Raw genomic sequence first — 12,124 nt, 5'->3', positions numbered from 1 at the left:
TGGGCTGAGAGGCGGCCGGAGTAGGGAAGAGCGGGCTAAGCCCACGGGCTTGGCCCGGATGGATAGGATATATTTACCGTGAAAGAAAAATCTAGAAATTCCAGATAATTCATTTAGTTCATGAAAATACTCAAAAATCCCAAAAATTTCAGGAAAAATCATGGAGATAGATTGGGACACGATGAGTCCAAATAAAATATTTGAAGCCTGTGAAAAATATTGTAGAGCCTTCTAATAAATAGATTTGGCTCTAGGAAAAATGAGAATAAATTTCAGAAAAAGCTGAAAATTCTCAAAAGGACTTGGTCATCGTCTAAGTGCATTTTAAAATCTTTTGCACTCAAGAAAAATCAAGATGCATCGGCATGAATGCACAGACATGGAACAACATTATTTAACTGGGAAAAACAACCAGTTGTTTTCCTATACTAAATTTCCTGTCAAGAAAATAAATGTTGGAAAATTTTTAAAATTATGAGAAAATTATTGTTTAATTATTTTTTTTAATCACATCTTGAAATCCAAAAAATTTAGGGTATGACAGAGGAGTGGCACCCGGCGAGGAGCATAAGCCGCAGCACAAGATCCAGATGCGCCGCCGCTTTTTTTCTCACGGCTCGTCACGGGAAAAGGGGAGGGGAAAGCTTTTTTTCTCACGGCTCGTCACGGGAAAAGGGGAGGGGAACGGGTAAGCGGTGAGGCGAGGGGATAAGCGGTGATAGGGCGTGGCACATGCGGACGTCCTCGTCCCCTACAACTCACAACCAAACAATACCTGGAGACCGTCCCGTCTCGTCCGTGGAACCAAACATATGCTAAGCTGCATGTCTGATGACCTGACCTCGTAGATGCTCAATGAGGCTGTTTGGTTTTGGGGTTCACCTTGCAAAGCCAAAATTTGTTACGGCCAAATAAAGGCGTGACCGAATTGGCCACATTACACACGTTTGGACGGTGGGCTAAACAATTCCAAAATACCCTAAGTTGTGAGTATTACGTATGGTCCCACATGGCGCTAATATTTTTTAGTATGGTTTGGTCAACTTGATTCAATTTAATTGCAAGGAATACGAATATCATTCTTCAACAAACACTTTAGCATGGCCTATCCCTTCCTGGTCACCCTTTCATGTCAAATATTTGGCCCAAAACAATTTTCGGGGACAGCCAAATTTTTGCCATAAACCAACTAACAGCCAACTTAGCAGGGTATGGCTAGATTTTGGCTTGGCTAGCCAGGGTTATAAAAGTTATAATACAAACACGCCAAAAAGACATAACTGAAATGTGCTGAAGAACGAACCTAACTTTTAGTAGGAAGAACCCGTTGCTTGCAATAAGGGATATGATCCGCATTTTTTTCTATCATTGGCACGTAAAAACATTGTTGCTACAAAGACAACATACCCATACAGTGAAGAATACCGACATGTAAAAATTCACATAGACTCTACCATTATTCGCTAAAAACATTGATTTTGTCATCCACATTCAAACACATTGTTTGCCTGAAAAGACAACATGGTCGACAGACTGAAGATCAAATTGCTAAAACGGCAATAACAGTTTCTCCTATCTAAAATTATCAAACTACTGAATTCTCTTGTTTCTAAAAAGGAAAAGAATGATGAAGCATGTTCAAAATCACACGGCGTTAGGGCCGGTGGGGATGGGCTCGTAACCATCGTGGTGATCATACGAGTCACTGCTGGAATCGACGGGGATGAACTTCAGGATGGCACCAACCACCAGGCTGACTGACCCGATCAGGATGCTGGTGAGCCAGAGCCTCCCGCTCAGATGAACCGTGCTGGCAAATGTCCCTAGGAGCTCCACGATGATCACCTGGAACGCCGCAGTGGCACCAGCAACCGCCGAGAAGATCCAGCTGCTGAAGATACCGCTGAACACATTGATCTTCTCCATCTCCCTGCTGTTCACCTCATTGAAAACCTGGGGTGCCCAAAGAACAGAGTGTGTGAATGAATGCAGTGAAGATTCAGACTTAATGAGGCGAATCAGCTTCTGTACCTGGCAGAACACAAAGGTATTGAAAATGAAGGTGTTGAGCTGGTGGTCAGATTGATTGCCGTTCAACTGCAGGAGGCTCTTCCCCTTGAAAATGAGAACGCCAAGCACGATCAGCTGGTAGATGCTCTGGCCGATGATGTTCCTCCACATCACCTTAGTGATGAAGTTGTCGCCTCGGCCGACTGGTGGCCTCTGCATCATCGTGTCATTGGGGGGCTCCGTCGCTAGCGCTAGGGCACCGAGGGTGTCCATGATCAGGTTCACCCACAGCAGTTGCACAATGGTCAGTGGCGCGCTTCCTGAATATCACAATAAAGTTACATAAAAAATTCGACGGTGCGACAAGAATGAGGAATAGATGGAACTTCTACTCACCTGTGAAAGATGCGGAGACGAAGTTCACCATTAGAGCGACAACATTCACCGTGAGCTGAAACTGCACGAACTTCTGGATGTTGATGTAGACGGAACGACCCCATTTCGCGACATTGATTATGGTCGAGAAGTTATCGTCCATGATGATCACATCAGCGTTCTCCTTGGCAACCTGAACAGCAGCTGCAACCGTGAGTCAATCCGAAGCATTGTTGATTGAGTTAGTAGTGCTTAGAATCAGGAACAAATATATTACAAACCTCTGTTCCAGCAATGCCCATGGCGAGGCCGATGTCAGCCTCGTGGAGCGCAGGCGCGTCGTTTGTGCCGTCGCCGGTCACTGCCACCACCTCTCCAAACATGCCCCTCAGGTTGGTCACCAGCATGTGCTTGTCCAACGGCAACGACCGAGCCATCACCTGCAGACACAGGAAATCAGTCGTGTTAGTTTTGTTATGCAAATTCTTCAGAGAAGAAGAGACTACAGCTTCGTGCCTGTATTTTGGGTATGATCTCCCTCATCTCGTTGGGACTCTTCACCCGGAACTCGGGCCCCTCGATGGCAATTCCATCGTCAGTCAGGATGCCGCACTCCCTCGCGATCGCCTTGGCCGTGTTGATGTTGTCACCAGTGACCATGCGGACATTGATACCAGCGTCATGACACGTCTTCACGGCCTCCCTCACGCCTGGACGGAGGGGGTCCTTGATGCCGAACACCGCAATGAGCGTGTACCCGTCGTTGGGGATGTCGCTGCCACTGCTGACGTCCTGGTACGCCAGGCAGAGCGTGCGCAGCGCCTCACACGCGAACGCGTCGATGGCGCTGGCCACACGCTTCGCCCTTGCCTCTGTGAGTTTCTCGACGCTCCCGGTGCCGTCGATGATGTTGCTGCACCGTCTCAGGACGACCTCGGATGCGCCCTTCAGGATCGCGCGGGGATACCCGGCGGCGTGTGGGGACGCGATGACCACGGCCATTGTCTTCTTCACCGAGTTGAACGGCTCCACCTTGAGCTTCTTGGAGTTAACGTGCTCTATTTTCGTGTACTTCTCCACCTCGAGACCGAACTCGAGGATGGCCGTCTCGGTGGGCGTGCCCATGATGGTGGTCTTTCCGTCCTTGTTCGTGACGACCTCCGAGCCGGAGCAATGGAAGACGCCCTCTAGTAGCACCTTGGTGAAGTTTTCTGACACCAACGACTTGAGTTCGTCGAAGCCTTTGGCGGTGCTCACCGTCAGCGCTGCCCCGGACGCCCAGACCTTCTCGACGACCATGTGGTTCGTGGTGAGTGTGCCAGTCTTGTCGGTGCAGATGCAGCTCGCCGACCCCATTGTCTCGCACGCCGAGAGGTGCCTCACGAGAGCACGCTCCTGCATCAGCTTCTTCATGGCGAACGCAAGGCTGAGCGTGACGGCGAGCGGCAGCCCCTCGGGCACGGCGACGACGATGATGGTGACCGCGACGGCGAAGAAGTTGAGCACCGAGAGCGCATCTTCGCCCCTCCACCGCAGCAGCCCGCCAGGCGCATGAGCCTTGTTCACTAAGAACCGCGCCATGAGCACGGTGAACGTGAGCACCGCGAACGCCAGCCCGATCTTGCCGATGATGGTCGCCACGCCGTTGAGCTTGACCTGCAGCGGCGTCTCGTCCTCGCCGCCCTGGCTCAGCGTCTCCATCAGGTTCCCCCACTCCGTCCGCATCCCGACCGCCGTAACCAGCATCCGCGCCGAGCCGTCCTGCACCTTGGTCCCGCCGAGCAAGAACGGGTTCGCGTTCGACAAGTGCACTGGCTCGCTCTCGCCAGAGAGGCTCGACTCGTCGACCACGAACGAGTAGCCATCAATGTACAAGCCGTCTGCCGGCACCTGGTCGCCAATAGAGAGATGGACGATGTCGCCGACGACAATGTCGTAGATGGACACCTTCTGCCGGTAGCCGTCACGAGTGACGTGCATGTCAATCTTCTTTTTCTCCTTGTCGAGGTCCCGGAACTGCAGCGACTGCTTGTAGTCGCTGGCCGCTGTGATCATGACCACGAGGAAGATGGTGAGCACGATGCCGAGGCCGTCGTACATTCCGCTGGGCCATCCCTCGGTGGCGAGGCCGATGACGACGGAGATGAGCGCGCAGAAGGCGAGGAGCAGGAGCGTCATGTCCTGGCTGGCGTCCCACAGGAACATCCAGAACGTTCTTGGTGCCTTCTCGGTGTACTGGTTGGCGCCGTAGACCTCGGCCCGGACGCCCGTGTCATCTGACTTGATGCCGTCGGCGAGGGAGACGTTGATCTTCCGGGCGATGCCGTCGACGCCCTTGTGGTGCCTTAGGCTCTTAGTGTCATGGTTGCGCACCACGGTGGCCAGCTCCTCCGCGCTGATGGAGAAGCCGCATTGCCGCGCGAGCTCCGGCAACGGATGCTCCGTCTTGCGTGCAGCTACAGAGGATTCCAGCATCGACATTGTTAGGAGACTTCAAGATCAGACGAAGCAACAGAGAAGGAGTATGTGCTAGTGTACCATCGATGAACTGCAGTGCAGCCTTCTGCACGTAGAGGGCAACACGAAGCTTCTCCTGTGAATCAGAAAGAAACATTTTGAGTGCTTTTGGGCTGGATGTGGACAAAAGGCAAACGAACAGCTTATACCATATTAGTTATTAGTTAGTACATTGTAATTTCCAGCTAGTAGATGCTAATTGTGAAAAGTAAATATCAATTAAAGGTTCATTCTCCTGTCATGCAGCTTTAATGTGATCAGTAAAACTTAATTGAATTAGTAGCGTGGAAGGAACTTGTACTGGACTTAATTCTACCACTACCTTTTCATGTAAGTTTGGCTGAAAATTTGAGATAAAAATAATGAACATTATATGAAAGTCCACCTTCTATCTTAAACTCACATAAAGTCATCATGATAATTCTAGCCAAGATATTGGAGAAAAACTATTGTTGTAAATATTCTAACTTCAGAAAAGTCATACAAATTTGTTCAAATATTCAAAATCATATAAATAGAGAAAGACACAGTCCTAGTATTAGTTAGTCTTCAAAACCTGAAGTCTGAAGACTAACATTAAGTTAGCTTAACTCTCCTGTAGGTTACACAAAAAGGCAACTGCTATACAAATTGTGCAGTAAATAATGGAATTATGGAGCACTTCAAGGAAACAGCATTTGTTCTTCAAAGCTTCTGAATTGGACTTTTTCAGGCTGACCATTGAACCTCTCTTCAGAGTCCCATAACAGAAGGCGAAATTCAAAAGACCGGTATTGTGCTTGGCCTTGTGTGGACTGTAGATTAATAATATTAATGTGATCTTATACATTGATATATACAATGTAATTTACCGGTGTGCATTTAACATGTGCAATTAACTGACAAAAAAAATACTAGAGCATTAGCCCTTGGGCCATTGACCTTCCTGCCAAAGGGGCTATTCAACATAACTCAAACTATCTGCTGTCCTTTGTATTTCTGAGAACAGCATATCTTTTTTATATAATTTTCAAGGATAGCATGTTTCGACCATATTTTTTGTGCATCAAGGGTACACCCAAAATTTGCATCAACCATACTTTTTTGACAACGCACATGAGAGAAATATTTATGCACGCATTAAAATATGTGATGTTTGCTATTTTTCAGTATTACGACACTAGGACATATATATGTATTAGCTATATTTTTCATAATGTTGAATGTAATGTGTTATAACAAACTACTGTATGTGGCAAGGCCGCAAGGGTGATAAGACTGAAGGAATTTTGCTATCCTTCTACCTCGATAATTTGTTAGTCACAGGTGAGAAAACGTTGGCCTTAGGCAAGCAATGCCATGCCACCCATTGCATTGGATGAACAATCATAAAACAATAGCATACTATCAGGTTACTTGTTCTGAATCCAATCCTTGACTTGCAAGAGTTCGTTCGGTCAGGAGAATTTGCGCATTGATGAAAATCAATAAACTAATTTTTATCAGGTGCTAGAAAATAATTCGGAATCAATGCGTGGGTGAGGATATCAAGTAGCTCAGCCGGGCGGTAGAAAATCAGAGGCGAACGGTACTGACAAGATGAGATGGGTTTTGAAGGACGGCGGACCTGTATCTTGCGACGCTGCGTCTCGACCTGGGAGCGCTTGTCGAGGTCGGGGACCATGCGGAAGCGGCGGCGGCGGTTCTTGACGAGCGTGCCGACGGCCTCCCGCCAGCGGCGCTGCGCGTCCTCCGACGGGTTCTTCGCCGGCATCTCGAACCTCTTGAGGAACTCCATCGACTTGTTCCGAAGGTACGCCATACTGATCTCCCCTCCTCTCCTCTCCTCTCCTCCTCAGATCAACCGCTAATCTCAGCTACTGCTCGGGTACTTGAGTAGGATCAGGTCTGCAACTCCATGGCCATCTCGATCTCCTCCCCCGGTGCTCAGTGGACGTGCGCGCGCCGATCTCCTCTGCTTTGTTTCGCAGGCAATGGCGCTGGATGGCTTCTGGTTTCTGGGAGCGCGGGCTACCGACCCACCTGTCGCGGAGTCCCGGGTTAGCAGGGAGCTCTCGCTGCAGCTTTTGACGGGATCAAAACTGTAACGACCTCCCAATCGGATCCCATGCAGACGCCGCGGATCTCTCTGGAGTCTGGATAAATATAGGCAACAACGCGCATCCATTGCTTGCCCTGCCTCCTGATATTAGCATGGCGCATGGACACACAACTGTCAAGTCTGATTCAATTACATATATCATCATAGAAGAACTCAAAAAGAAAAATCAAGATCAACCATTGGAACTACTCCTTCCATCAAGTTTGATCAGCGTATTATCAGGGCATTTGCATGCGGCCACTATTCAGTCCTGCCGCCCATGTTCCATCTCCTTGGCTCAATGCGTTCAATCTGCATGCCAGGGTAATTGGCTAAACGAGCTGCTAAACGGATGCAGAATAAATGGATTACAGTGGGAGTTTTACTTCTCGTTAGTCTCGGTGACACAAACAAATACGCTGATCAAACTTGGGTGGAGTAGGTTATCTGTCAGACTTTTCCAATACAAACTCTACCAAGAGGTGACATACTGACTGAACCAAGTGCTGACAGACCATCTCAAGTGCTCCAGAGTATCTTCAAATCTGAAAACAGAAGGCACCTCTTACTTTCCACAACCTCCACATGATAGCAGAACAAACTAAATGAGAAGCGTGAATTCTGAAGTTCTTATTGTGAAGCCACCACTTATGGTCAATAGATTGAAAATAAGTACCGATCTCCTCCTCAAATATTATAATATGACAGTCCGTACATTTAGCAATATATATACTTAGCACTTGGCGGCAATTGTTCATATGGAAGGAATGGGTATTTCTGATTGAAGCACAATCAAGTTACACATTGGAGCTGACAAACACAAACTCGGGACTGTGTAACACTACAGTTTACAACTTGACATGACACTTTCAGATAAACTACCTTGATCCTCATCGTGCTCCAGAGTTTCTGAAATTGGAACAAAGCTGCATACTTGTTCCATAAAATCCACAGAAATATTGCTTCATGCATGTTTGAACATCTTCATGCTAAGCCAATGCAGATAGACAGCCACGATTATGACAGGAAGTGTCAACGGCACAAGTAGGCAGTAATACCTGCAAATTATGCAGTAAACTAGTTAGAGAACTTGTGTATCAGTTAGACAAGTATGATGTTACATTGAACCTCAACAACAGCAAGAACATCCATAAGCATAGCAAAATGACAGTATTAGCTAATTCAATGCACCTAGCTCACTTATAATTAGCAAATAAGTGGACTCTCCATGCTCAGACGTCAGTTCGCAAAATAAAGGAAGTAAGCAATCATCAGGCACTGCCTCGGCATTCCTTACCAATCATTTTGGACGGCAGCTAGAAGCCTATTTTCATACGGTGGAAGCAGCTTGGACAGAACAGCAGCGTAGAAGAAACCCACAAACAAAGTAACGCCAAAAGCCATAAACGCTGACCCAACCAGATCTTCTTTAGAGAAACGCATCTCTGAATCAACCCCTTTCGCCAGTGATGCGCAGGGCTTCCTAATCCCTATATCAGTCGAACCTTTCAGTGCTTCGGAGACAGGGGATAAAAAGAAATCTGCCACCAAGTGCAGAGAAGATTTGGATTCGACTGCTCACATCAGTTAACATGCTCTCTACACAACTTCATTCGTAGTAAAACTCCGATCAAACAAGTTAGGGTTCATACCAAAAGAAGAGATCAGCCACAAGTCCGGATGGATCTCTCTACTCCATGCCAACTCAGTACCAGAATATGCGGGAGAAATACAGCTACCACCACTACGAGCGAAGAATTCCTCCTGGATGGCGGAACAGGATGCCGCCTCCAGTCGCCGGCGAGGACCGCGCCCAACCCGCAGCCCTGCGCCTCTGCCCCCTGCCTGCCAACGCTTGGGGCAGAAGCAGTGGAGGTGGAGGGCTCAGGGCTCGCCTCGCCAGTCGCCCCGCGCCGCCCGGCCGTCCGCCGCTCGCGGTTCCCCGCCCTCCTGACCGCCGGCGGTTCGATTTGGATTTTGGGTAAGGCAGAGGAATCGGGAGAAGAGAACATTCGACGACTAGTTGGGCCGTTCGACGATCTGAGCTCGTTGGGCCGAATTATAACACAAGAAACAAGGATTGTGGCCCAATATAACTTGTACTGCTGTACATATTTTTACTCCGTATTTGATATTTTGATGTATACTTGATCTTCTAGGGGGAAAAAGCTGAAAGTGGGAATGCAGTGTGCAGCGGTACCTGGTTGGAGCCAAGTAAATATTTCGGAAGGTGTATGACAGTATATACTTACAGGGGAGTATAAAGGACCAAATCGGCTAATCAACCTTTCAACCTTGGAATTTCCCTTAAGCCCCGTTTGGATCCTTGGAATTAAATTCCATTCTAATAATCATAATTTAGACACAAATTAATTAAGCTAATATAGTTGTACGTGGAATATATTTATATATTATTGTTGGCCATATGGGAGAGATACTTATGCGCTGCACTTCTGTTGCAGGGAAGCGAGTCAAAGAGCGTGCTATAAGTTGCATATCAGAAACATAGCATGAGGATCTATAGAATCAATTCTCATCTCCCACCCCATGAATTTAAAATAAGCTTATATCTAAACTTTGAAAAATTGTGGAATGCCATATTTCAAGATAAATAGCCTACTTCATTAACTAGATTCCAATTCCTTCAAAATGAAGGGATCCAAACGGGACCTTCGTGAAAACATGGAGTAGGATAATAGGACTAGCAACTGTGAGCAAAGCAGTTCAAAGAGGATACACATAGTGAACGCTATGTCATGTTAGGAAAAAGGAACTACGGGATCCACGCAAATGGTGACCCGATACGCCAAGACATATGGGCCGGACTGAATTCCACGAACACAATCAGAAAACTTTACAAAAACAGCCCACAAATACCATATGCGGGCGCAGCTAATCACCAATCCCAAAGATATATCAGCCGTGCAATTAATAGACTGATGCCTAACAGAAAAACAGTCGAACAACAGTTAGGAATTCTGAAAACAATAAAGTAGGGTATTACTAGGAAAAGTAGGAATGCAGTGTGCAGAGCCACCTGTTGAACCCAAGTCAACATTAGGAAAGGTGAATAGCAGAATATGCTTAGACAAAAGCATAGGGGACCAACTCAGCAAGGCAATCTTTCAACCTTGGAATTTGTTTCATTGAAATCATGGAGTAAGATAATGGGAAATTGGGAATAGCAACTGTGAGCAAAGAAGTTCAAAGACGGTACTCATATTGAACGCTATGTCAACTTTCGATATGCATCCTAACTGAAAATGGTAGGAATTTAAACCAGCATAGTCTGCTCGGAATCCAGGGCACGAGCTTCACCTCTCACAATTCCACAATTCACTAGTTCGTCAGCTCCATGATGGCATTGACAATGTCACCGTCTGCTGCCTTCAGCGCCTTCACTGCCCTGGATCTCGACACGGACGCCTGTGTCATCACAAGCTCAATGTCATCTGGCTCGACCCCAGACTCATCACCCTCCTCGTCATCCTGAGATGCTGCAGATGGCTCAGCATTCGAGATGGTGATACTTGGATCCGATGCCTTGAACCTCTCAGCAGCGTGCGGCCCCACTTCCATAAGCTTTGCCTCCCCAAAAATCACATAGGTGTCAGAATTGGGGCTCTCGAAGACATCCGGTTTGGTAATCAAGATTAGAACCTGAAAATTTATGGAAAGTTAATCAACTATCTTGCTAAGACATAATAGGTGAAGAGGAATAATGGATAGTAGTGGTTCAATGCTCACATTCTTGTTTTTGAGGGTTACACGCCTCACACCATTGATGGTCTTCATGCCAAGTTTATTCATGAACTACCAGGTCATCTTCTCACTCCTACTCTGCTTATATCTTCCACTAACACCACCTCCTGGTCCTGGAGAGCTTAGAATTAATTAATCAGATTTAACAGGGACATTATATTTTACACTGGACCGGAAGTTTCATATGATTAATCATTAGGATGTAGAAAAGAACATAAATATAGAGCAAATGGAGGTAGTACAATTACAAAAAGAATGAAATATTTGTATACGAAAACATATAAGTAGCCTAAGTTACGGCAATATGTAACAATAAGAAATAGTAAAAATAAGATGGATATTGAGTTACCCCATTCATCAAGGGGCAGATCAAGTCAAAATCACATCAATATGAAGTCAAAAGTGCATCAGTTGTTATATGCATTAAGGCACACTACATTTTTTTAACAATAAAACAAGTACTAACATAATTCATTGTATATAATTCTACATTAGAACATGCGCTAAACTAATAATATCATGCATTATCCTTATTTATGGGCCAGAAATAACTACTAAACAGAATAGGAATTCAAATATCCAATAATACCCTCTACATCTTCGTCGTCGTCATCATCATCCTCATCATTGTCTTCATTATCCTCATCATCCTCATCCTCAACGATAGGCTCATCTCCCTAGGAGTACGCAAAAAAGAATGTTTATTATGGGAGCTTCCTGATTGAATGTAGCTGAGGATCATTGCATATTGGAGGACATTAAGACAAGCTATTTCGTGGCTGAAACAAACACCCGACCGCATAAGAGATTCCCAGAAATACATAGTCCAACCACCGCACAATCGCTTATCCAACCAACTCACACAATTAAAAAATACTTGAAATATCCAAACCAAACCTAAGCGACAAAATGAGATCTACCGGTTTTTCGAGCCATGACCTCAACAAGCACATCAATCAACAATGGGGATCAACAAGGACAAAAGATGGTATTTTTTTGAGATGTGAAAAAGAGCCACCCAATCGAGACGGTAGAATGGATGATTACCTCGATCTTCAGCTCCTCAAGCTGTGCATGGAGCACCTCCTCCCGCGCCTCAGCGGTCGTCATAGCAAGGCAGGTAGGGTGGCGAGGGAGCTAAACCCTAGCGGAGTAGGGGAAAGTGTAAAACTTAGATCAGATCGGAGATTCAGGACTGACGGGAGGGCTTTGGGACGGCTCGTTGGCTAGTTTAGTGTGTCCACAAGTGTTTGGTGATCTCTACTCTCATGTATGATCGTGTGATTTTGATTGGACGGTTTTAAAGTTGTTGGTTATTTGTTATGCTGGTAAAATCATAAAATCTTTTTTTATTTGAAAAGTCCCTTATTTGATCGAATA

The 12,124-nt window shown here is 46.3% G+C and overlaps 1 protein-coding gene and 2 pseudogenes across 1 annotated transcript; 1 reads left to right on the top strand and 2 right to left on the bottom strand.

Annotated features, from left to right (window-relative positions):
• Positions 1 to 1,444: 1,444 nt before the first annotated feature.
• On the bottom strand, positions 1,445 to 8,982 carry LOC101786749 (calcium-transporting ATPase 1, plasma membrane-type). Its single transcript, XM_022826395.1, is given in 9 exon segments — positions 1,445 to 1,953; positions 2,032 to 2,330; positions 2,407 to 2,578; positions 2,667 to 2,880; positions 2,882 to 4,841; positions 4,924 to 4,978; positions 6,509 to 8,040; positions 8,280 to 8,472; positions 8,635 to 8,982. Coding segments are annotated over 7 exon segments (3,204 nt in total). The 5' UTR covers positions 6,704 to 8,040; positions 8,280 to 8,472; positions 8,635 to 8,982; the 3' UTR covers positions 1,445 to 1,644.
• On the top strand, positions 6,876 to 8,473 carry LOC105914441 (annotated as a pseudogene).
• Positions 8,983 to 10,321: 1,339 nt separating the features above from the next.
• Positions 10,322 to 11,854, bottom strand: LOC101785676 (annotated as a pseudogene).
• Between the last annotated feature and the right edge of the window lie 270 nt (positions 11,855 to 12,124).

Source organism: Setaria italica, chromosome V (genome assembly GCF_000263155.2).
Source record: "Setaria italica strain Yugu1 chromosome V, Setaria_italica_v2.0, whole genome shotgun sequence".
Taxonomy (NCBI): domain Eukaryota; kingdom Viridiplantae; phylum Streptophyta; class Magnoliopsida; order Poales; family Poaceae; genus Setaria; species Setaria italica.
The sequence above is the reverse complement of the archived record's forward strand: the minus strand, read 5'-3'. Positions and strand labels throughout refer to the sequence as shown.